The following is a 27597-nucleotide window of genomic DNA, read 5'->3' as shown; positions in this document are numbered from 1 at the left end:
ATACATTTTGTATATAATTTTTTTTATTGCTCCATAACTGATAACTCTCTCTGTTATAGACTACTGACATATTACAAGTACATAATCACAGTATTATAAACAAAATTCAAGAAATCACTGACTATACCCTATAATAAATCTATAATCTTAACTTAACATGCATGGCTAGCTGGTCATCAAAGCGTGGCATTTATTTATTAATGGGTTGTTATCTCAGCGGGTTAAGCAAGGCAAATCACTTCCATTCGTCTTGCCTAGGAACGTGGTCGTTTTCATTAAATTTTGTTCAGGGTTGTACATTTTCTAAGATGCTACGATTTGTGAAATGTGTAGCGACGAAATATTATCCTTGCTCTGCTTGCCGACCAGAATATATATCTTTAGAGCATTGTGATACATCAAACGGGGAAAATATATTGAATATAAAGATTTGGTTTTCTGTATGCTTGTAACACTGTGGGTGTATTGTGTGTTGATTGGTTTTGTATGTGCATGTAGCTTTGACAGTTTTACACAGAGGATTATCTTTTGTGGTTAATCCGGGATGGCTTAAGTCTGTGTACACCTGAGATCTACTATGTACGACTTCGCAATTGAAAAGAACTTTTATGCAGGCTGTGCATTCTATCATATCTGGATTTTGAAAAATTCTAAACAGGAACCTTTATAAAATGATATTGCTTACTTACGTTTTTCAGCAATTTTCCAATTTTTTTTTTGTCAATGTTATTCTGAGACTACTGTGGAATACTTTATTTTCGCTGGAATTTATTTTCGCTGAAAAGGCTTTTTGGCCGTTTTGCTTTTATTTTCACTGATTTTTGATGAGATTAATGTAAAATATAGGAAAAAATGTATATTCGCTGGATTTTATTTTCACGGAATCATCCCTTCAGCGAAAATAATTTCCAAGCGAAAATAAAGTATTCTACAGTATATGACATGTGGAGTAAAAAAAAACAATTTTGAAACATTGTAATTTGTGTATGTATTTTGAAATATTAATGCATGCATGTAGTACAGACAATTCACAAGAAGTTTGTTTACTTGGCACCACAAATCTCATTTTTGAACTTTATCAAGAAATAAATTAAAACGCAACTCCTCCATTAGTATTTAAAATCATTTGTTAAATACATGTACAGTATAAGGACAGTGACTGAATAATTTTCTTCAATGGAATTACAAGCAATATTTATTTGTTAAAAAACAATGCAACATATTCATTGTTTTGACTACAAAATATTTCAGTACTGTAGATCTCAAATTTCAAACAAGTGTAAATGAATTGTAGTATCTGTCCCTTGTATTGCAAATGCTATACACCCCTCTGTTGGAATGGTTTGGTCTGCCTATTTAATATGTGGATATCAGTGCTGCACTTTGCATGCAATCATAGACAATTACAGCCCTCATGTCCAATATGAGGGCATTATAATATCATTACGGTATTCATTGTGCCAGTCATAGTCAGTGAAGGAACCCTTATCTGTGCTGCCGCTTCAAGTACTTCTGGGAATGTAATATTATCTTTCAATATTGTAAGTACGTGGAATAAGTTTTATTTTATATTTTTCGTGTATGTTTCTAAATGTGAGTGAAGGAACCCTTATCTGTTTTGTCGCTTCAAGTTAGTTTTACAAGGAATGTAATATCTTTCAATATTGTAAGTACATGGAGTAAGTTTTATTTTAAAATAGTTTAATGTAAAATTGTCCGTGTATGTTCTTACATGTGAGTGAAGGAACCCTTATCTGTTCTGTCGCTCCAGTATTACAGGTAATGTAATATTATCTTGCAATCCGGTACAAGTACATGTACATGGAATAATTTTTATTTTAAAATGTTTTTTTCCCTATATGTTCCTAAATGTGAGTATTTGTCTTTTGGGGTGGAACAGAATTTCATTAATGAACATTTTTCATACACTGGACTTCAATACTAACAGAAATGATAACAACATGGGAAGTAAACACTAATCTCTAATTTGTTTTCTGTAATTTTTCTGTTGATTTTAGCATCAACAAAAATACATATTTACTTTATCCAAAACTTGTAAATCCAGCTTTTGTCAGCGTCTTCAATTCAGGATCATGATTGCGATTGCCACGTATACCCGTGGTAACATGTATCTTCGTTGTGTACAGTAGCTGTGTTCACTTTGAGATAAAAGCTGATAAAAAATAAATTAAGTCCCAGAAGATGAAATTAAGGTGAAGATTTCATTCTTGCAAGCCCAGCGTGTGAAGGCAGGCTTTTATGTTGGAGTAAATTGATGATACAGAATTCTGGAATACTTTGAGTAAATTGGGTTGATGTGTAGTTCAGTGTCAAGGCTAAAATTTTAGAATTTTTTTGTCAAGCTGTGAGATACAAATAAGGAATTTTGTAACTGAAGAGACAAAATTTGAAGATGAAATTGTGATAGATAACTTGCATACGCTTGATCGTGGTGACAAGACTGTTTTTATTTCGCTGTAGAATTCTTTTTCTGATGACATTTTGATTTGTTGTGTGTGATATTTTTTGCACATTTTTGTTGCTAAGTTTCAACTGAAAAAAATTGTGAATTTAAAACGGGAGACATGTACTGTAAAATACTTCATCTTTGCTTCAAATTAATTTTCGCTGAAGGAATGATTCAGTGAGAATAAAATATACCTATTTTCCTATATTTTACATTTAACTTGTCAAAAATCAGTGAAAATAAATTCCATACAAAACGCGCCCATAAAGTCTTTTCAGCGAATATTAATTCCAGCTAAAATAAAGTATATCACAGTATGACCAAATTTCTAAATTGTCAGATTTGCACCAAATGTATTTTACATGTGATGTCTACATCTCATGGGACCCACATAAAAAACAATGTGGGTGTTGAATGTGGCATTTTAATGGTAGCATTCTTTTGCTGAAATGATTTTAAATTATTGCATGTAATATTTATCGCACATTAAACCTGAGAGAACCTTACATGCAAATGAACAAGTTTCTATTGTGTACTGATTCTCCAATGGCTAATCTTTTCAACTTTACGCTGGTAGTACTGTAGAATACTTTATTTTCGCTTGGAATTTATTTTCGCTGAAGGGATGATTCCGTGAAAATAAAATCCAGCGAATATACTATTTTTCCTATATTTTACATTAAACTCATCAAAAATCAGTGAAAATAAATTCCATACAAAATGCCCAAAAAGCCTTTTCAGCGAAAATTTATTCCAGCGAAAATAAAGTATTCCACAGTACTTCCTTTTCTACTGTTCATTGGGAGATGCATTCTCTGTTGTAAAAGGTGACAACAGCCTATTGTATTTCACTAGACAACCATATACATGTACATGTAGGGTTGTTGGGTGAGGGTTCATTCCGGCAACAGTTGTAAAAATATACAGTAGTAAAAAAATTATGCAGGCAGTGTGAATAATAGACATATATGCTGGTGGCACACTGAAGACTCATTCAGTGTGTTTGCTATCTGACTACAGTAGATACCAGTATCAGCTTCATGTTGGAAGTGTGCTTTGAAAAGACTCCTTATACTGGTCTCTGGTTGATACCCCCTAAGTTAGAGAGTTTTCCTTTGATTTAGTCAAGTTTGCAGTATTGAGTATTTTATTTTGGCATTCTTTATCTCAAATGCTAATATATCTAAAAACAGAACTGAAACATAAAATATCAAACAAATTTTGAACCAATAAATGATGCAGTCTTATATCATGTGATACCTTAACTGACAAATATATGCGACTTTATGTTCAATTTACCATAGAAACGCACCAGATTTCATTAAGAGCGAATACAGGTTAATAGTGGGAATTCTGCCAAGTTATGACGATGAGGCTTCGGCCGAATAAATGAATTAATAATAATAATAATGAATAAATGAACTCACCCCACCCTACCTAGTTTTTTTATGCAAATGAGCTCAAAATTGTATATTTCCACGTAAATTAATTAACTGCTGTCATTTCCTAAAGTTTGGATTTCATTTACATCCTCTATGTAGTGAATAGTTAACACTTAGTTTCCAGAATATATCTCCCTAATACAACTAACTTATTAAAAAGACATTTTTCACTTTCCTAGTTAAATTGTGACTATACAAGTTCTAGCAATAACCTCGGGGAAAAAAAATAAAGAAAACAAATTAATATAAAAATTTAGCCTGCCAAATCAGAATTATAGCCTGTTATCGTACTGGAAACACAACATTTATTTGTTGAGCCTAATGGATAATTTTGTCATACTTAGCTAGTATGAAGGGAAATTTTTCCTGATTTATTCTCTTCTCAAAAAAACTGTTCGCAATACTTCAAGTTGTGGGAAAAATAATAATTTAAAAGTCCATTGATTTAGATATATCATATCATATTTTCTCAATAATTTCATAGTCACAGTAAACCATCTTAATACCAGTACATCCTGTATATACAATGTACCAGTAAACTTAGTAGTATGCTAGTTGCTGGTAAGTTCTCCAGATGACATTATTCGGGTCGGGTCGTCAGGTCAGGTCAGGTCATTCTATGAATGTATCTACCTAGAGAACACTTCTTTGGTTCAATACATGTTAATTATTCATTACCATTGATTTTGCATTTTCGCTGCTATGTTTGTTTTTTTTTACTGGAAAAATTGTGAATTTAAAACTGTATACAACCAAATTTCTAAATTATCAGATTTGCATTTTACATGCATTGTGTATGTTGCATGGGACCCCTGTCAAAAACAATGTGGGTGTTGAATATGACATTTTAATTGATATTAAAAATAAATCCTTTGGAGATGCATGTAATTCACTTCACTGAAATCAATGCTTTAAAAATAGATTTTAGTAACCATGGCAACCTAGAAGATGAAATTGAGTTCCCAGAAAATAAATTGCCTACAAGATGATAGTTTGCGGCAGGATTTCACGTGACATTTCTGCAGTGAAAATAATTGGCTTAGTTATATTCTATGTGGGCCTAATCAGTAAGCAATGTACGAACATTCTGTCACAACAAATACGGTATCGTTATCATTGGCTTGTTAATAGTATCATACACTATGGTGCTCAGAATAGATCTATTCTTAACTTCATGCATATGCATAAAAATATAATTAGCATGAAAATGACAGCATTTATCAAAGGTTTTTGTGAGTGGGCCAGTCACCAACGTTTACTGCCAGCCACCTTCATACATGCATATAAATGTATGCAAATAGGACTAGACAGCACTAGGAGGAGATAAAACCTGTATCAGGTTTCATCAACCCTTAGTTCTTTTGATCATGTATGACCAAAAATTTACCTTCAAATCTAACCATTGGTCTTATCCGTCGTATGGGGAACACGTGTACACGTGTATATGTTGAAAGAACTAGCTAATTTCCATTTTATTTCAAACATCCAAAATCCCAAAGCACAAATGTGTAATAAAGGATTGAGGTGAATTAAAAGCAGTAACAGCTGCTGGCATGCCAATCTTATAACACAAAAAGCATGATAAGCCAGGAAATGTATGTTGAACAGTATAAAACTCTTAATACAATAACAGCAAATTGTAAAAACAAAATTCTGGAAAAGTTGAAAAGTTACATTGAGTAGAATAGGCATAAACTACAAGGTCATTGTTTATGCATAGCAACCATTCGCCTTGCTAGTGTCGAAAGATATTTCTGTGGTGCCCTTATGTATCGCTTGTAGCAGTCGCTGGACCACCGTCCCATAAGCTTAATTTCCCAATCTGTAATACCTGAAGCGGCTGCAGTAGTAGCCCCTCCACTACGGAAACTATGCCCACTGTAATTGTTTGGGTCATGTCCAATGTCCTTAAGTTTGGACTTCAAATGAGTAATGAAAAACCCGCGTGTGATTGGTTCTGACTGAGACAAAGTAAACAGTGGTGAAGTAGGATATGCCCCTTCACTAATACGTAGCTCATGAAAGTAAGAAAGTACATGAACTGCATAAATAGGATGTGTGGAACAACCTAATACTACATCTATACCTTTCTGAAACTGATCAGTCTTGGACTGTTTGAGATGAATGATAACTGTGCCGCAGGAATCTGGCTGAGTGTGAAAAGTCACATCTTGGATAGAAATGTGCACAGAAGGGTTAAAATGGGTGGCATTGACTACCAGTTCCCCCAAACGAAATAGACCAAAAAAAGCTGTGACCATGATTGCCAAGACGGCAATATCAGTTCGATTGTTACAATTATGAGTTTTAAATAATAATTCTAAAATGTCAAATGTAATGGCTAGTTTCTCTCTTGAGATGCCTTTAACTCTGATAGGTGGGCGTGACTACAACACGACAAATATCCCAAATTTACTTGGATATGAGTAATCATTTTAGCAAAAAATCAATAACTACCCATTTCAGTGGGACACAGATCTAAAATGGGAAACGTGAGGGTGGGCATTGCACAGGCACTTTAACTCTGTGAATAGCTCTTAAGGCTAATTGAATACGTGGTCTGTCTAACAGTGGGTCACCTGTGCCACATGTGATGTGCCATGAACGAACTGAGTTGAGATAAGTGACGATGGTGCTATGTGCCAAATTCTTAGACTCGTGCAAAAAAGTTGTAAACATGAGCAATGTCTCTTCTGAAGCTGGTAAAGTTTTCTCACTAATCAGTTCACAAAAATTGAAGTAAGCTTGTTGGCCTGAACTGTAGGTGTTTTTTGTGTTACTGTGGAATACTTTATTTTCGCTGGAATTAATTTTCACTGAAAAGGCTTTTCGGGCGTTTTGCTTGGAATTTATTTTCACTGATTTTTCATGAGTTTAATGTGAAATATAGGAAAAAAAGTATATTCGCTGGATTTTATTTTCACGGAATCATCCCTTCAGAAAAATAGCGAAAATAAATTCCAAGCGAAAATAAAGTATTCTACAGTATACGAGTATGCTGTGCCTATCAGGTGACGGGCACGGATCCACCAGTGGCCAGAGTTACCTGTCAGGAAAATAAAGCTAGATATTAGTTAATTTACATATCGATAAAAATACGAGACAGTGCATCAGCTGCACAATTATTTTTTCCCATCACATGGACTGCCTTTAGTTCAAAATTAAATTTTGCACATGTGAAGAAAATTCGACGTAATAGTGCGGCGCACTGTACATTGCGTGATGTTCCTTTGTTGATCATGTAAACCAGAGGTATTGTCACAGTGGAAAAGAATTCGCAGTGTTTTGAAATTGTTACCCCATGCATCAGCAGTGTGTGCTATGGCATAAAGTTCTCGCCAGTTAATGGAGTATTTTTGGGGGGTGTAATTGTCTACTCCATCCCTAAATTTTCCTTGAAGTGTTTTTGTGCCAAGCACTGCTCCATATACAATATCTGACGCATCTGTGTATAGTTCAAGGTCAATGCTTGATGTCCAGTGTAAATCATAAAACATGCTGACCCCATTCCACGTTGGTAGGTATGATTTCCACCACTGTACGTCTAGGTAAAAACTTTGTGTGAGTTTTGTTTTATGATGAAGATTTTTCAATTTACTAGCTGTATCGATCATTCGTCTTAGGAATGTACGTCCCGCATGGCAAACCTTTGTGACAAAACTGAGTTTCCCAATTAGAGAGAGAATTTGACGTTTAGTTGCGTGTCTGCGTGCATGCCATTGGTCAAGTTCTGTTATTATTTCTTGTAGTCTGTCACCCGATATGCGTGCTTCCATTGCTTCTGTGTCTAAAATTAATGCAGGTGGTTGGAGTGCATACTTTGTTTGGGTTTATTGGAAACCCAAGCTCTGAACAACAGTCAAGCATGCCCTTAAGATTTTCATCACACTGCGTACTGTGTGCCTTACCGACAGTAATGTAGTCGTCCAGAAAAATGCAAATGTTTTGAACAGGGATGGACTACTACGCAAGCCAAATGGCAATACTTTGCTGTAAAAGTAATATGTCTTTGACTGTCCTGATCTATCAATGTCAAGATCCCAAGAACACCCGAGAAGCTCCCAGTCTGCTGGTCGGACTGGGATTTGATAAAAGGCATCTTCAAGGTCTACCTTTGCAAGCAGGGACCCCTTGCCAGATCGAAGAATGTGTTCTATTACAGTTTCAGTTGATGTATAAGTACATGTGTATTGTTCTTTGCAAATACCATTATTTATAGACTGCCCTGGTGGCCATGAGAGGTCATGGATGATGCGATACTTTCCACTGTTCTTTTTAGGTTGTGCTCCAAGCGGGGATGATACAAACGATGATAAGGAGTGGCTCTGGCATGGGACCAGCTTTGTAATCCTTGGTCACTTCATCCAGGAGTTTCTTGGTAATTGCTGCTTTTGCATTTAGGGCACTGTTCCAGTTTTTGGAAAGAAGGGGGGTTTGCGGCCTTTGACCTTGAGTTTTTCAGTCAGTTTTTTGTCAGGGTGGTTGTCAAGTAATTTTGTTCATGAGGCATAGTTAAGACTGCATGCAAGGTTTGCATCTAATGATGGGTTCGCTTCCGCCACAGCGCTTACACACATGCTCTCTTTTGCAGTTTGGAGATTTGCATTCATTGACATTGTATAGGAGACGCACCTGGCTTTTCTTCTTGGCCTCCTCTTGTGTCTCCGGTGAGGTGGGTATCTTCGCAAAAAAGGGACAATCTTTCGCTCGACCGGTCTGGTTGTTTACATCTATGGCATGTAGGAAGAGACTTGGCAGCACTTGGATCTGTAAACGTTGTTATGGAAAGCTCATGGTCTAATTTGTCATAGCTGAAATCCCTGGTTTCTGCTAGCTTGCGACAGAACTTTATGTCATAGCTATACACACTGTGCCATTGGAAATTAACATCACAATTCTGGATAGTGCGGCGATATATAAGTAGGGCTTTACAAAGTTGTGGATGTTGACTATATAAAATACTTTTATACACTCCAAAGGCAGCCAGCCACTGTGTGAAAGAATTGATCTGCACCTTCTTGCGTTTTGGCTGGAATGTTAACTCTGATCCTTTCAATACTGCCTCAATGGCATCATCATGTTCACCACAGGATGAATGGCTGGGGTATTGTAAAGTTGCTAGATCAATGTACTCACCGGCAAGGACTTTCTTTTTGGTAGCTGGAGATGTGTTGTCATAGCTAGCAGCAGCATGCAACCCCCTTGATTGATCTTGTAGGGATGAATGGAGCGGCTTGGATGACATGGATGATGGTTTACCAGCTCTCATCATTCTGTATGGCATGTATAGGCCGTCATCATTATGAATATTTGACTGTACACCACTAACTTGTACCTCTGGTGTTTGTTTTTGAACATGCAGGCTTTGTTCTAGTAGAGCTGTGAGCTTGTCAAGTCGTGTTTCTATTTGTGATAATCTTGCCTCTGTTTCTGGCGGTTGTTTAAGAGAACGCGTTGAAATTGGGGTCATCAAAGGTTCCCGCTTATGAAGTCCGCCATGTTGTTTTGGGGTTGCAAGTTCACTCACCAAACTTCCTTGCAATATGAGATTCCCTGTGCTTGGGCTATCATCTGTCGAGCAGTCAGGACATTCATGTGGTGGCAGACCTTCCCTGGGTCGAAGATTATAAGCCATTACGGAGATATTTGTCTCAAGAAAAGTATCAAAAGTACAGCCTGAAAAACGCATGCACAGACGACATGCATACGTTAATAAACGAAAAATATGTCAACCTGTCACCTAGGACTGTGAGGGCGCTATAACACGTAAGACAACTTAGAACAATTAGGGCGCTGTCACAGAAAGGCCACTAAAGTCCTTTAACACACAGTATTAAACATACAACATACAAAACAGTCTATGACCATGATCTTTTGTTTACAAGGAGAAACATGTACTAGTATGTCAAGTTTGAAGGTTCTAGCTAATATTCTTTTAGAGTTCTATTGTGAACATGCACACACACACACACACACACACACACACATACATACATACATACATGTTGTGTGCAATTATGACACTCAACATACCAATTGTTTGCCCTCATTGTATAAAAATTAGGATGTGGAAAAGACAGAAAATGTACAAAAGGTATGTTACCAAAATATGAAACTTTAATTTTGTGCCTGTAAGACTGCCAATTTCAATCTAATTTATTCCGATGAATCTTGTTTCTTTCATCTTCTTTGATTGTTAAATTGATCACACAAGAATTAAAGTAATCTATTTCCATGGTGATGACTTTAGTTCATTTTAAATTCCAAATCTTGCTTTTTATTTTGAATGTCATGTATTAACCAAATGTGGATACATAAATTTTCTGATAAAATGACTTTTTGTCTTCAAATAAAACTAAAACTAGAATGTATAATGCAAAATTGTTGTACATAGGTGATGTCACTTTTTGTAATACTAGTAAGACATGTACATAACACCCTTTTGCGTCACATGCGATTGGAAGTGCGACCCATCATGGTACACCTATACATGTGAGCTTTCATAACCGCTACATGTATTTCCGTGCCCTTTTCACTTCTTTCTCAACTGTAACATATCAATACTGTAAATTCTATCTTTACATGACATGTCTTTAACCATCACAATGAGTTTATTTTTCAATTGATTCCGTCCACAATCTCATTACAAGTCACCATAAATGACATTAATCTGTCACATGTGATTTTAAATTCCGATTTGATGCCATACTAACCTGTAGTTCTAACTCCCTTGGGGTTAGTACACCCAGAAAATAGAAATGCCATGTATTAGTAACCTAGGTGATGTACAAATGAGTGAAGAGTGAGTTTTTTTCAAGTTTTCAGTTTTTAAGATTGATCGGCTAATGGATAGAAAAAAAATCTAAACTTTGTTATTTTTTGCCAGTATGGAGGTTTGATTGCAGTTTTTCCTATTTATTTTTGTTTTGTTAGACTTTTTATTATTGCAAGCACATTTTCCATCTCCTAAGAACAGTGGATATTTTATGAGCTAAGCCGGTTGCTGAATTTTTAAACTATCCATGTGCCTGGGGCTTTCATAAAAAAATATATTAATGTTTGTAGTACAAGAATAAAAAAATAACATTGTCTTTTGACCGCAATTCGATACAATGGACATTCATCGCTAATGTTGCAGTCATCAGAATCAGACCTTTCAGTGTCAAAATACACAAATGTAGAATCGTTAAATTATTAAAAAAAAACGCACATGCGGAGGGCAAGCATCATGGTTGAGTCATCAAGCATCAAAAGAACATGATGCTTCAGTTGTCTGGGGAGAGAGCACGGAGTATGTATCAATAAAAGCGTGAAAGTAAGCAAAAGGGTTAGGGTTTGGCGATAGTTTTGTGACGCACAATTGAGTTTTGTTTTGAATCAAATTATTAAATAATTTATTCATAACTTAGAAAAATGAAGGAAAGCTGAAGCAAACTTAGTGTGAACCTGACTTTGTATGTGGTTGTAAGGGTGATGTCACATAATGGCGAAGTGAGCCTTTTGTCTTCGTGAAACAGAAGCGATACCATAGCGAAAAAAAGTCAACGCTTATACGGCAGCTGTACTACATATACTATGATAAATGTGCTTTTATGGTAAAGCAGGAGGGTAGTCACCTGCGCATGCAGGAATTGAGTTCCAAGCGATGATGACAACACGCGCTAAAAACACAAAGGCTCATGGGTAGATGCTTGTTTGTAAACAATGGCATGCTATGGCCACCTGACGCATGCGTAGGTGACGACTCCCTCGCTTTAACTTAACTTTATAATCTAATACCTTTTTGTACTCTGAAGCAAGATTATAAAATCGTAACATTTTTTAATGTACTTTGTGTATGTCACTTTGCTACCCATGAATATTCTGCAATGATGGTGTAAAACCTATAATTTGGCAGCTAAGGTGTCAGAAGTACTTGTGTAATGATTAATTTGACAAGCAATCTCCGTATATGCCATTCTTATTTTCAGACTTCCAACTATTTCTCAGTTTAATATTAATTTTCATCAATTGAATATTAAAATCGATGATACACAAACAATATTTTTCTTATTGTATTATTAATAAAATGTAATTTCCTTTTCATGGTTCTCTACCAAAAATATAATAAAAATTTCATATCATTAAAAAATAAGACGATAATCTTGTTCATTAGTCGGGTATAGCAGGTTCTGGTTTCTGTAACACTTTTTTTAATGAATTCTTTCTGGTTCTGGCCAAACAACCGCCATAGATGGGAACATAGTGGAGATATATTTTAACTGTTTGCAGGGTGATAGTTGTAGTTTTTGTTGTATTTTTTGGAAGTTTTTTTAATTGGGGAGCACACGACATGAGAATTTAATTCTATTTTTTGCGTGAACATTTCATCATGTAGAATGTATCTTTTACTCTTTGTCTTGAAATGCACACACAGAATTAAATCCTCATCGCATAATCTCTCTACCTTTGATTTCACAATTGAATTATATTGACAATAAATCTGTCAGAGAAAATTAATTCTGAATAAAATAAAGTCAACTGTCAGTATAGTATAGTATTGTATTGTATTGTATTGTATTGTATTGTATTGTATTGTATTGTATTGTATTGTATTGTATAGTATTGTATAGTATTGTATTGTATTGTATTGTATTGTATTGTGAAAGAGGGAGAAGATAAATTCCATGTGAACAACATTGAAAAATGATTATACAATGTAATAAAAAATACTGTGCTAACATAAAAGTACAAATATTGTGAAAACATAGCATTATATATGTCAAAGAAATGATTTATGGTTTTTTCCTGGTTTTATTTCATGCCATTTCCTTTTCATATTAAGATGAGATGTCGAATATTGAGACAAAGTAGTCGGTGACATCACATGACATTTACGATAAAATCAATGAAATGTAGTTCTTGATAATCACAGTTTCCATGGAAACTGTGTGTACTTGTAGCTTTGAATTCTTGTATCATTATTGGTTTGGGATAAACCATTATGTAGATTGTAGGGGGGTGATCAGGGGTTGGGTTTATAGTCTGAAGGAGACAATACATGTACATAATACAGGAAATCTTTAAGACTTGAATCATTTACCGTTTCAGAAATTGATTTCTAATACTGTATTTGCTCTATTAGAAACTTAGCTCCAACAATAGAACACAAATCATGTAAACTAAAAAATATCATTATTATTTCCTCATTAACCTTTTCACCACCAAAAATTCACAAAATAGTCCTGTTTATAGTCTGCGTTTTCTTTTAGACAAAAATAGCAAAATTTTTGAGTAAAAACTGAAAATTGATTAAAATGTTGTTCCTTTACTTCAAAATTAGGGTTCATTTCCAGAAATATTGAAAAATATAAGAAAAAAGTGCAAAAAAATTTGGATGAGAAATTCTTTTCTCTAAAAAGATTAAAATTGCAACCTATACTTACTCTTGGCTTCATGTTACCTTGACAACCGGTATTCACAATTCTCATGAAAAAAAAATCTTCTTTGTAATTGATAATCAATTGTATACCCAGTATATATTGAAAAATGAAAGAAAATTGCATAAACTTTACTATATTTGCTCTATTATAAGCTCACATGAGCCAAAAATCGTTTATTGCCTGTTTAAAATACAACTTATTTGGTCCATAGACACACTCCTGTCTTCCATGTACATTGTGAGCACATGTGCTACTGAATAGAAAAAATTTACCAAGTATATGTAATGTAAAATATTTGTTTTTCACTGGTAAGATGTATCCCAGTATGCAATACAAGAAATGTACAAATAATAACAGGAAATTTGAAATTACCAAAGTTCGAATTCACAGAGGCCATTGTCTGGATGCTTTTCTGATACCATTTGAATGTTTCCTTCGTAATTTCCATATTCGTTAATTCAGGGTTTGCGCTAATGTCTCGGAAAGACGAGTCCCACTTACAAAATTTTAAGAGATTGAAATTTGACCCTGGATAACTTTATTAAAGATTAGATCCCAGCTTGCCTGAAAAACTGGGTCCCTATTCAATAATTGGAGTCCGGGAAGCAAAATATGGGGTTAACGCAATCCCTGCGTTATGATAGGCTCTTTGCCAGTTGATTGCACTGACAATGTTCTCTGTCTTCAAATAAATCATTTCATCACCTTGTTCTGTTATCATTTGCTGATATCTGGAAAAGAGCACAATGACATTCTAATCTTTGCACTGCATGGGACACTGTGCACCCCAAGATAAGACAAGAATGATGCAATCTTTGAAGCTGACACACACACAGACACACCCACAGACTTGGTTGTATTTCTTCCAACAACTGCAGTCCACATGTACAGGTAACAGGACAACATTGCACCCTGTACAGCATCATACAAGTCAATTTTTACAAGTACTGAGACAACACTGAATCTATCAAACCGGAGGTAATGTGACAGCGCTGACTCTATTGAACTTAACTGGAGTGGCTACTTTATCATATCTTGAAAATTTACTTAGTACCATGTAACCCGTCAGTCGGAAACTGAACTCTCTGTAAACGAAAAATCTGAAGTGATCCTTATCAGTTTCTTTTCCTGATTTGCACATTTGATTTCTATTATAAACTCATAACATTTGTCCTCTTGGATTATTTTTTTTTTTCTTTTAATAAATTTTTTGTGCCAGGCGACAGTTCCGGACATTGAGTGTCACTTTTGTCTCTCCTGACTTTTTTTCAGTATGTGCAAATTGCAAGTGCTAGTGACAACACATAGTGCACAGACAATCTCCAACAGGAAGGCGAGTGAGCCTCAACCATTTGTTTTGAATTTAATCATCTTGTATCACCAGCGGCTTATAACAATGTTAATTAATATTTCCGTTGAAAAAAAAACACATTTTCAGATTTTTAAGTTCTCTTTTTAAATTGCTACTCAAATAAAACTTGCATATGTACATGTAGACACCCACTAAATAAAGGTGTGCTGTTGTTGCTGTACGTCCATCGTCTTCTCTACCTTTTCGTCCACATGTCAAACTACCTGTTGATCAATCAATCCATCCATCATGATTGATGCTTATCTAGCCTGAAGGTTAGTTTGTCTGTTTATCCGTCTGTCCATAAGTTGTTTCAATGTAATAAATCAACTTGTAGCGTGAAAAGATGGCAATCATTTTGTTGAAACTTGGCATGTTTACAATATATGTTTATCTCTAATTGGGGCATTATATTCACTTCCTGTTTGCTTTATTTTTTTCACCACCAGACTTTCTCGACCAAATTTTTCTGCACTTTTTTCTAATATTCTTAAATATTTCTGGAAACAAACCCTAATTTTGGAGCCAACAGACATTTTTTACTCAAAAATTTTGGCTATTATTGTCTCAATCTTCTGAAGTAGATGCAGACTATAACTGGGACTATTTTGTGAATTTGTGATGAAAATCGAGAACTGGTGGAAAGGACATGCTCTGCCAGTATTATTACTATTTCGACTTGTTTTTGTAACTTTCCTTCTTTTTTATTAACAGGTACTCTTATTGGTTGCCATAGCTACATATCATAAAACACCATGTTGCATTTTTTACGAGCAACGACTGTTCTTACCAAGAACAAACATATCGTCAATATTGTGAATGCCAAGATAAGGCTACTATCAACGATCAATGCAAGTGAAATATTGAAAAAGGTAAAAACAACATTTTACAATACTGTAAAATATTTTATTTCAGCTGGAATTAATTTTGGATGGAATTTATTTTCACTGATTTTTGACGAGTTGAATGTAAAATATTGGAAAAAAGATATATTCGCAAGATTTTATTTTCACTGGATTATTCCTTCAGCGAAAATAGTGAAAATTAATTTAAAGTGAAAAGAAAGTATTTTACAGTATTACATTTAATGGGCAGTAGTTGTAGCACAACGCATATGCGAGATACATGTATATGGGTCTCATATAAACAAATATGGCGACTTTGACTGTTGCGCAGATCAACGAGTACAAACTGAGACGTTACCAAGCTTTCATAGGGTATTTTTTTAGGTGATTGGAAGGTATCAAATAAGTTGCACCCAGGTCAAACCTCATATTTTCATTAGAAGAGTGGATTCATTATGTGAGGGGTATTTTTGGTGTATTGAAAAAAATCCTAATAAATCCCAAGCTAATATTACATTAAACTTTATGCATATATGAAGGTTGAGATCGTATGTACAATGTTTATTTTGTTGTTTTTTTAACACAAAGGATTTTGGGTTATTTAAAACAGGATGCACCTAATAAGAGATTTTCTTGAAATGTGCTCGAAATACATGTACATGTCACATGTTGTGCTTTGCGATTTAAATTCAAATGATAGGAAGTCTCTGTAATTTATTAAACTAATCAAATTTGATGAGTTTATTGAATCACTCGTGTTGGTGGACCCATCTAGAGGGGAATTAGATCAGTGAATTAAATTACAGCCGAATAGAAAGTCATTTTTATCAATTACCGTTTTTTGTTATCTGAAATCGGTGTATTCTAGTATGTTTCTAGTACAGTTGCACTCGTAAGTGTTCTACAAATGCATTGGATGTTATGATTCAGATTTACCCCAATATAGACGTTAGATACATCGTACCTGCATATACATGGTACATACCAGTAGTACATGTAGATGCGCAAGGGTGCATGTACATGTACATGTGTATGACCTCCATCTATGTTGAAATGAGGAAGATATCTTTAGAATTTTCATTCATTTAAAAATCATGGATCTTGTGTGTACTGTAAAATGACTAATTTTCACTAGGTTTGTGGCTGTGGGAATTCGGTTCGAATAAATCGCCACGTTTATTAGATCTCCACAAAACATACAACACATTCAAGTGATCGAGAGCAGGAATCATGGGTAACACTTGCATAATTAGCATGTTTGAGGTTGATTCCATTGCTCATAGGGGTAACTCTTAATATACGAACACATGTTGACCTGTGCCCCATCAAGGTTTAAATTTTTGCTGATTTACCATTTCAGGCATATTATTCAGTGGGTTTTTAAATTCACAGTTTTATCATTTAGATATTGTGTTCTATTCTAAATTTTACATATTCACTGGGTTTTAATTTAGTCCATTTTCCAGTCAGCGAAATAAGCAAAATTAAAACCCAGTAAATAATTAATCCTTTTACAGTATATAAATGTATATACCGTACTCGACCGCGTCAGCGCCCAGGGGCCTCAACTCAGAAAATCACGATTTTGTAGGGGTGGGCGCTTACCCGAGCACCCCCCTCAAAAAAGAGTGCAAATGAAAATTTTGATTCATCAAGTGACAGATTACGTCTTTGAGGGAAAATCAAATTACTAAATTAATTTGCGTCGTCATTGATTTTCACAATGAAGAAACAGAAATTATCACAAAAAATATGCACATTTTATTACAATATTAATTACGTACCACCATAATTTACGGAATTAAAAACATTTGAGTCTGTTGGAACACAGTCAAAGTCAAAATTGTCATATTATTTCCACTGACGAAGTTGTTGGATCGTACGCAAACTCTCGATGAAAATCACTTTCCGCCATGATGCAATTGCAGATTTGACCTACAGCAGCGTCCTTTGACCTAATGGGTCAAGTTGGTTATTAACTAATCAGAATGCTGTGTTGTACTGACGCAATTCTTCGGAAATTCCCGAAGACTTTCCGGTAACACAATGCGGAAGTGAATAATCGATGTCGAAGTACGATCTGTTGGAATTGATTTCAGCGAATAAACGACATGGTTTTTCCAAAAAAATAGTAACTAGCCATTTTGGAGAGGTAAACGGAATATGGCATGAAATATTTATCGCATTTTACTTGTATTAACAGGTCATTGTCGAAGCGTAGTTTACGCACGATTACCGTGTTCTACGCATTCACAACATGTTCACAGCGATCGATATCCACGCTGTATCATATAACAACGTGGGCGCTTTGCCGAATGTGACCCCAAATATAAAAATTGCGCAAAAGTGGGGGGTTGGGCGCTTGCCCGGGCATGGGCGCTAATGCGGTCGAGTACGGTATATATATATATATATATATATATATACACACTGTATATATATTTACTACTAAATCCAAAATCTGTCTTAATCCTGTTCAAATAAAGAAATAATTTCACCAAAATGCAAATTTGGTAATTTTTCCCACAGTATTTCTGACTCTTAATTTCTCGATAAATTGGTGAGCCCACTTGTTTGGAGGGAGGTATCCTGACAGCATTACCCCATATTAATGTAATCATGAAAAGATGATATAATCTGATTCGCCCTGAACCTCCTTAAAGGTTTTAAGTTTTTTGAGTCTTGATTGTCCCTCAAGTATTACTGTACGCATGTAGCTACTATTCAAGTTTGTTAAGAGAATATCTTGAAGTCATAAATCATTGTCAACATAAATCACCTGCAAGAGCAAACACACTTTAATAACTCTGTACCATTTGTTTTTGACAGCCAAGAACAGCATCTCTAGTATTAGAAGATGGAAGAAAGTTTGAGGGCTATTCATTTGGCGCTGAGAAATCCATGCCTGGAGAAGTCGTCTTTAATACTGGACTTGTTGGGTAAGTAACAAAGTAACCTTATTTCATTGAACTCTGTGAGTGACAGATATTTTTCACGTCCAAAATTCAGTGCAAATATTTTCACTTTTTGTAAAATTTCACTAAATTTCATCATCATTTTGGGCTATATAGACAGTTTCAGAAATTGCTTTTAATTACATAATTGAGCGATTTTCAGTGACTTGCAATCCGTCAATTGTGGAATTATTGGAGTTTACAGTAATCAGTAATTCATGTCATGTTTGGACGACCTACGACATTTACACAAAATTGCAACTCTCACAGTATGATGACAACCCAATTCTAATACTGACCATTTGTCTTGACAGATATCCTGAAGGATTGACAGATCCTAGCTACTGTGGTCAGATTCTGACCTTGACGTATCCAATTGTTGGTAACTATGGTGTCCCGGACACACAAGCAAGAGATGAATGGAAATTGATAAAAAATGTAGAATCTGATAAGATTCAGGTAAATCATTAAATTAGTATTTGCCATGACAATGCTGTGACTGAATGTTGACACTTGTACATTCATACTTATTCATGTGACTGTCTTGTGTAATACTTGCTCAACGAGGCTAACATTGTCATACGGGTAGACGTCAATACTACCGGTAATTAATCACTCCTTACATGGAAGTTTATTGAGCTGATCATCTGTTGATTACCTGTACCCCAGTAACTTATCAACAATGTAAAAAATATCCATAAGCTCTATAGCAATGAACTTTTGTCCATAATCTCAAATTATAGAAAAACGGTGATTTTTCGGGGCAGAATCCAAGATTGTGAGAGCCGAAGCACACAACCATTATCACTTGCATTATTGTCAAATCACATTGAACAACTGCCCCCCCCCCCTCCCAAAATGAAAATAGTTTATCCCATGGAAAATGGAAATATTTGAGAAAAAAAGCCTTGTCCACTTAAGTTTACCTGATTTGATTTTGATTTTTAATAATTTCTTTGTATGCATTGTATGTAATCTGAACACCTCCATAAACTGAACACCTCCATAAACTGAACACCTCCATAAACTGAACACCTCCATAAACTGAACACCTCCATAAACTGAACACCTCCATAAACTGAACACCTCCATAATCTGAACACCTCCATAATCTGAACACCTCCATAATCTGAACACCTCCATAATCTGAACACCTCCATAAACTGAACACCTCCATAAACTGAACACCTCCATAAACTGAACACCTCCATAAACTGAACACCTCCATAAACTGAACACCTCCATAATCTGGACACCTCCATGATCTGAACACCTGAATATGAGCATTGATGCAGAATATTGATATGTAGGGTTCACTGATTTCTGAATTTTGATTCTGGCATTACAAGATGTCTGCCAACAGGAATTCCAGATTAAAAACAATATACTGTAAAAGAGGAAAATTCACTTGGTTAATATTTATTGGATTGTAAAAAAAATACCTCATTCTATTTCTAACTTTGCATATTTACTGGATTTGAATTTTGTGCAATTTTGAAGTCAGTGAAATGAACCCAAATAAAACCAAACGAATAATTAAGCTCTATACAGTACATCCTGCATATAACTTGTAACCATCACCTTTACAATATGTACTAAAAACAAGATGGATTCATTGATTATTATTTTTAGATTAATGTCCAATCACCTTTGAGTTACTGACATTACAAGTTCACACATTATATGTTGTACACATGGCTTCCATAAATAGTGCTAAATATTTTCTATTTTCTGTTGAACGGAAGGGAAGTTTATCTAAAATAAAATTCAAAATTTGTACTACTGAGTATGTTACTGCACATATATGCAATGCATTGTGGGAGATAACTTCAAATTTTGCACTACTGAGCATGTTACTGCACATATATGCAATGCATTATGGGAGATAACTTCAAATTTTGCACTACTGAGCATGTTACTGCACATGTACTGCAAATTTTTATTACATCTCATCAAGCAAAATTTGAAAATAAGAAATATTCTCACCATAGAAACCATCATTTTTCATGACATTTTGCACTTCTTTTGTCTCTAAAAATTGCCTGGTAACCCTGGTTTATTTATTTCTTTTCGGTATCCTGATGAAAGTAAGACGAATATGACATAACTCTACAATTTAGCTTGAACCCCCTTATATATAGTTTCCGCCACATCTGTCTTGTCTTGGACATTGGGGTATACATTAAGTAACATTCACTTAATAGTTGCATACATACACGATTAATGGTTGTGATTTCTGTGCTGTATCAATCACTAATACCGTAAAATCTGTATTAGAAGCCGCATCCCAAATATAAGTCGCACCCATTCTTTTTGAATAATTGAGAATAAAAAAATCATCATTTCTCATATGTGTAGATGCTCTAATAGAAGCCGCATCCCATCTGTTGCATTGTACCATCTTTATAGAAGCCACTGCTTCTAATACAGATTTTTACAGTACATGTATATTATACTCTTTAACACAAAGCCCTACATGTATGTTTCAATGCTACCATTAACTCACTTCTTACAGCACATGCAATACATGTTTGTACATTTATAATGTGATGTTGACTATCATGCATTTTACAATATAACAATTAACTGAAGTATGGTGCATTATGGGAATGCACAGAGCTTCATAACTAAAGTTTCGTTAACTCTCAAGAATATCATTTTGAATCATTTAGTTAAATCACCTACATTGCACATGTGTATATATTCGCTAAAAGATTCTTTTTTAAGGTATATCCTCGGTTTCAACAAATTATCAGGTTAATGTCACAACAAATATTATTTGAAACAACCCCAATGTTTTAGAAATTGTGGGTCACTGAATTATTTACCGAGGTAATTTCACAAACTTCCCAGATTTCACTACTTTGTATTCTACAAATTTGTATTTCTTTGGCAGCCATATGGTGACATAGACGTATGGAGTGATATTTGTGGTGCTATTAATGTGTTAATGTAAAATATAATTTTCATCTAAGTGAGTTGGCGATGACCTGAGTGTTTTCCTTTTGCCCATTTTGCAGAAGCAAAAACACTCACGGTTGTCAAGAAATATTGTCATATATGCGAGGACATTCAAATCATAGTTTAAAACTCATCCTCAAATCTGTTTTAATATCTTTTAAACAGAAAAGATCTAAAAATTGTTTTTAATAAACAGAAATTGATGCTTATTTTAAGAATTTATGAAATTATTTGAATCCAAATGGAATGTATACAGGAGTTAACAAGGGCTGATATAAATCACCATGGCAACCAACTACTGCATCCTGTACGCTGATATCTTTGATGTGCCCATTAGTACATTAATATTTCTCAATTTGTAAAGTAAATGAAGTCTAATAGCGTTTCAATTTGTTTCTACTTTCTACTCCAAGTATTCTGTAAGACGCACATTTTTGTCAGTTGAGAGTAAAGATTATCATGAAATTTTGTTATGCCTCTGGTATTGAACATTTTGATTCGTCTTTATATTAAATGCAAACAGAATTTGTTTTATTCAATGCCCTCATAGTTTTACGATCCCATTTAAGATGGCCAATTTTGTGCTAAAATTTTATAAGAAAAAAACAACAATCATTTCTGCCAACTCTGAACTTGATCTTGGTCATGTATGAAAACATTTCATTCAAACTTGATATGCACATTGGACATTATCGTACCTTGAGACACACGCCATTTTGTTTTACAGTTCGGTTTCAAAATGTCCGACTCACAGGCAATCAATGTTGCTTTCAGGAAGCTAATAGATTATCAGATTTGGTGGCAACATTGTTTGCAACACAGTTGTATTGTCAGCCAATTAACTGACGATATTGATGGCTAGGTATACAAAACAAACTGCAGCCACAGGGAAGGCGAAATCGTGTAGTGCATTCAAATGTTGTCTGGGACCCACATTGAACTTGACACATTACAACCCAATGGTTTTTTGAGATTTCAAATAAATGTTCTTTATATTTATTTTCAGGTTTCTGGGTTAATAGTACAAGATTACTCCCATGAGCACAGTCACTGGAACTCCGAGAAATCGCTGTCAGAGTGGTTAAAAGAGGAGAATATTCCGGCACTTTATGGAATTGATACCCGAATGTTGACTAAAATTATCCGAGATAAGGTGAGATGAAAAAAGAAAGGAAGAAACACTTCCTAATAGGAATTAATTCTACACGCTACACTCTACAAAAGAAATTACCTTACTTTCCTTGGAATATTAGCATTTTTGGAGTCTTAGCTGTATTGAAAATTATAATAATAGGTTATTACGAGGTTACCTCAAAGTATGCATGAAGACAGTACAGCGGAAGTATCAACTGCCGCGCAGCAGAGGTAGATGCGACGCCAGACTGTCTGAGTGCATACTTTGAGGTATCCTCGTAATAACCTTAATATTATACATCTTTTCCTTCCAAGGATACACCATGGGAATGACGAAATCCAAAAAGTTTAGAACAGAATCAGCAAACTTCTTTATGTAGAGTCTGGTCATACCATGGTGGCAGCCATGTTTGTTTTTATTATTCGAGAACGCTTACGCGCGTAATCATTTCATATTTGAAATTCGCATTTCTTTATATGGTAGGATGAAAAAACCCGTAAAATACCGCAAAATTACAACATGCTGTATCTTATGGCGTTACGGTGACAGATGTATAATAATGAACGATATTTAATCACAAGATTTTTGAGCTGAACTTTTTTACTTTGATGTAAAAATAATAAAGGTCATAAAGTGATGTCTTTCGGTGTCATCATTGTTAACAGCTGACACCCTCTGCCCAATTTTGATTTTTGTCATCAACATCCACTTATGTTTTACCTTGCTTGAGTTAATGAAGGAATAAATGTATGTCATCATTTATTACAGGGTACTGTACTGGGTAAAATTGAGTTCGATGATAATCCTGTTGCATTTGAAGATCCGAATTTGAGAAATTTAATTGCTGAAGTGTCGACAGAGGTTTGTGAATAATTTTGGTCTATTTTGTTAATTTATTTGAAACTTGAATCGACTGTTTATCAACGAGCATCAAGGATTTATGAGATTGGTATACATAGTTTTTCATATCCATGTTCATTTCATATATACATCAAGTAAGCATATTCTGTGCAATGGTGTCACAATTCCATGGATGGTCGCAAAAGGAGGTGTGTGACAACCAAATCTAGTGAGGATGTAATCCAGACAGAATCATGTGAGGCACACTCTGTGAATATACAAAGACACAAAAAAGATTAGCCTGAGACAAAAATGATTTGATTTTGAACTTTAACTTCTATTGTATTCATTTTGTACACCAAATGTCTACCACAAAAATCAAATGATTCGGTTTTGAACTTGAATTTTCATTTTATAGTTGATTGTCGAAATGCCGATTTTTCTGAGATGAATTTGAGATACCTTCACTTCATCCAAATTAACCATCATCAAATGTGTACAGCACATTATTTTAAGTGAGAAAGTACCTCCAAATACTTAAATATTATCTTATAAATCTTTGATAAGGTTATTACGAGGATACCTCAAAGTATGCACGAAGACAGTACTGCTAGAGTATCGACCCGTGTGCAGCGAATACTTTGAGGTATTCTCGTAATAACCTTATTATTATACATCTTTTCCTTCCATGGATACGTCATGGAAATACTGAAATTCAAAATGGTTAGAATAGATTCAGCACACTTCTTTGTGCGGAGTGTGGTCAAACTCTGGTGGCAGCCATGTTTGTTTTTATTATTGGAGGATGCTTACATGTGTAATAATTCCATATTTGAAATTTCATTTCCTAATATGGTAGGATGAAAATACCCCGTGAAATGTCGCAATATTACAGCACGCTGTAACTTATGGTGTTAGGGTGGCAGATGTATAATAATATGCAATATGTTATGTGAAACTACGACTTGCATGCATTGTTGTTACAATATTTACTGACAAATTTTTGTTTATTTTAGGATGTGATGGTATTCGGTAAGGGAAATCCACACAAAATAATAGCAGTGGATTGTGGGATTAAAAATAATATCATTAGATGTCTGGTAAAAGTAAGTGCTGGTATAAAGTTGGGTTATACTATTATCAAGAGGGGTGGTAACATGATAGGGGGGTGAATGTAGTTGGTATGGTAAGAGATCGACCAAAGCATATACACTTCAGGAGAAGGTAATATTAACCTTTTCACTACCAGACTTTCTCGCTCAAATTTTTCTGCACTTTTTTCTTTTTATTCTTCAATATTTCTGGAAATGAACCCTAATTTTCGATCCAACAGACAAAATTTGAGCCAATTTACAGTTTTCACTCAAAAAATGTTGCTATTTTTGTCCTAATTCTCTGAAGAAACGTGCAGGCACTGGACTATTTTGAGAATTTGTGATGAAAAAAAATGAAACTGGTGGTAAAAACGTTAAGGAATTAAGCTCAACATAAATTTCGAAAAATTTGATGAACTGATGTTGTATCTATACTCTCACTAAAACTAAAATCGTTGTCTTGTTTTGTCAAGAAAACAGTTATTTCCCAGGTTTTTATTTAGTGTGTATATTAGAGCGAAATAAATAAAAATAAACACCTGCTAATAGTTAAGCCTAATACATGGTATTCAATGGTCTGTTTGCTTAGCTATCATTTGAGCAAAAAAGGATGAGGGTATTGAATCCTTGAATCTCATCCTGTCATAGGGAATATAAAACATGTTTTTTTCTCCATACACAAATGAACAGAATATTATACATCTTTTAAGCTGACCTGATGTTATCTTTCAGAGAGGAGCTGAAGTACATCTAGTGCCATGGAACTATAACTTTACCCAGGATGCCTATGATGGATTATTCATATCGAATGGGCCAGGAGATCCAACGCTAGCCAAGGACACAATAAAGAATTTGAGAACAGTAAGACGCAGTTCAACAAAACTTGGTTTGCCAATTAATTGTTCAAGATGGCAACTTTTGACTTTTTTTTGTGTGTGCTAATTTTCAGATTGTTTGAATAGGGAATTTTAAATTGCTTGCAGCGCAACAATTATTATCTATTCTGAGTTTGTTCTGAACTTCTGATTAATAGTCTTGTGATATACACAATAATAATGTGCCCGCTAGTGTTATGTACATGTACAAATACTAAAGCACATTATTATTATTGTTGCATGTTTCATTTAAAAGTATGCGTGTCAGTTTTTTTTAGCGGAATTTTTGAAAAAATGGAAGAAAAATTAAATTTTCATGAAAAAATCAAAATAAAAGTACAGATTTTTTTAGCAGAATGTTTGGGAAAATGGAAGAAAAATCCAATTTTCATGAAAAAATCAAAATACATATATTAGTACAGTTTAAAATAAAAATAAAAAACTGCATATGCATCGAACAAATTGATCATAATATTTTTTCTTGGTATATATTATTTATTAGCCGATTATTAAACAGATTAATCTGACTATACACCCTATAATATATGCTACCTTTTCTTGTAGGTTTTGAATAGTAGCCGAACAGAGCCTGTATTTGGAATCTGTATGGGTAATCAGCTGGTATCATTAGCAGCAGGAGCAGAGTGTTATAAACTACCCCTAGGCAATAGGTAGGGTGTGATTCTAAGTCATTTTGGTGACTCTTTCAGACTGAAATCTCCTGTCACTGATGAAGTTGTTCTTAGAAATTGGTGACAACAAATTGTTTCCAGTAGTCCCCTTGTTACATTACAAAATACACCACAAATACTGATGGTTTCCTCTGTGGTATCTCCATTTTTAATCACAAATTACGCAAGTTTTACCAGAGAACGTACTATAAGGCTCAAGAAAAAATTATTGTTTGTACGTTTGTAATCAGGTAAAATTGCAGTTTTTCTGTCACAATTTTATTTTATTTTTGCAATTTTTTAAATAAATTCAAAATAAAAGCTTCATTTTACTGACTATGAAACAAAAGTCATGTTATTAGATTTTTGAAAAAAGTGAATGTTTCCTGGACTTACCGTAAATGCACACGAGTTCTGCATTTTCTGATTACCACTAGAGGGCGATATTTACCATGTGGTGTGTTTCTCAGTAGTAGGAATGCCAGCTTGTCTAATAATGTTTTTAAGTCTGTCAAAAGTTTATGTCAAAAATATTTGTTTATTATATTTTACAGAGGTCATAATCAACCAGTGGTTAATCTTTTGAATGGCCAGGCTTTCATCACGTCTCAAAACCATGGCTTTGCTGTGGATGGAACCTCCCTTCCAGAAGGTTACCAACCAATCTTTGTGAATGCTAATGATAAAACCAATGAGGTAAGGGTTCTACTTCAAATTAAAAAAATGCTCAGGGACTGTTACTGTAAAATCTGTATTAGAAGCTGCAGTTTCTATTAAAATGGTACAATGCAACAGAAGGAATGCGGCTTCTCATACGCATATGAGAAATGGTTGATTTTTTGGTTCTCAATTATTCAAAAAGAATGGGTGTGACTTCTATTAGGGACGCAGCTTCTAATACAGATTTTACGGTAGTATATTTCTGCTCTTAATAATTATTCATTTGTTTGTCTGTCAAGATTGTTATCTCTGACATACCATGATGGATTCTCTTCAAAACCTAACCATAGTTAAAAACCTAGTCTGGTACATATGTATGTGTAATGATGCTGTTGTAATTTATTAAAATCCTGTATTTTGACAAGTCTGGAAACATATTTTGTGTGTTTTTTTCATTATAGGGTATTATGCATAAAACAAGACCAATTTTCACAGCACAGTTTCACCCTGAAGCAAAAGGAGGACCAACAGATACAGAAGTAATATATCCAAATGTGCTTTCCTAAATTTAACAAAAACAATAACTACTACTACATGTGTGTATATAACGAATATATTAATAATGCCCATATTCAGTCAAAATCAAAATCTTTGACAAAGTTGAGCTCAAAGGTGATGCACATACAAATACCTTGGTAAAATTTAGTATTTATTAAAACATGTTGAAAAAGCGACATGCAACTTTAGCGAATTGTGGTAAAATGACGTAATAGCGAAATGTTGATTTCGCAAATCTCTTGTCATTGTTGATTTCCTGTTTTCACAATACTTGTCTGTCGCATGCCAAAACAAATGCGCAGTTATCACTTCCATAAAAACA

At 34.5% G+C, this 27597-nt stretch overlaps 1 protein-coding gene across 2 annotated transcripts in view; it reads left to right on the top strand.

Moving 5' to 3' along the window:
- Positions 1 to 27597, top strand: part of LOC100367850 (carbamoyl-phosphate synthase [ammonia], mitochondrial-like) — a 55811-nt gene that overhangs the window by 7137 nt on the left and 21077 nt on the right. The window contains exons 1-11 of one of the 2 annotated variants that reach the window (XM_085495916.1): positions 1403 to 1541; positions 15397 to 15554; positions 18357 to 18466; positions 18796 to 18940; positions 22449 to 22595; positions 23346 to 23438; positions 24434 to 24523; positions 25244 to 25372; positions 25951 to 26057; positions 26612 to 26753; positions 27179 to 27256. In XM_085495916.1, coding sequence (XP_085352042.1) covers positions 15438 to 15554; positions 18357 to 18466; positions 18796 to 18940; positions 22449 to 22595; positions 23346 to 23438; positions 24434 to 24523; positions 25244 to 25372; positions 25951 to 26057; positions 26612 to 26753; positions 27179 to 27256 — 1158 coding nt within the window. In that variant the 5' untranslated portion in view covers positions 1403 to 1541; positions 15397 to 15437. Of the gene's footprint in view, positions 1 to 1402; positions 1542 to 15396; positions 15555 to 18356; positions 18467 to 18795; positions 18941 to 22448; positions 22596 to 23345; positions 23439 to 24433; positions 24524 to 25243; positions 25373 to 25950; positions 26058 to 26611; positions 26754 to 27178; positions 27257 to 27597 lie in introns of those variants that run through there. The other variant, XM_085495915.1, reaches the window with a different exon arrangement.

Source organism: Saccoglossus kowalevskii, chromosome 22 (genome assembly GCF_978046115.1).
Source record: "Saccoglossus kowalevskii chromosome 22, keSacKowa6.1, whole genome shotgun sequence".
NCBI classification, from domain to species: Eukaryota; Metazoa; Hemichordata; class Enteropneusta; family Harrimaniidae; genus Saccoglossus; species Saccoglossus kowalevskii.
Note: the sequence above shows the minus strand (reverse complement) of the source record. Positions and strands in the feature narration are given on the sequence as shown.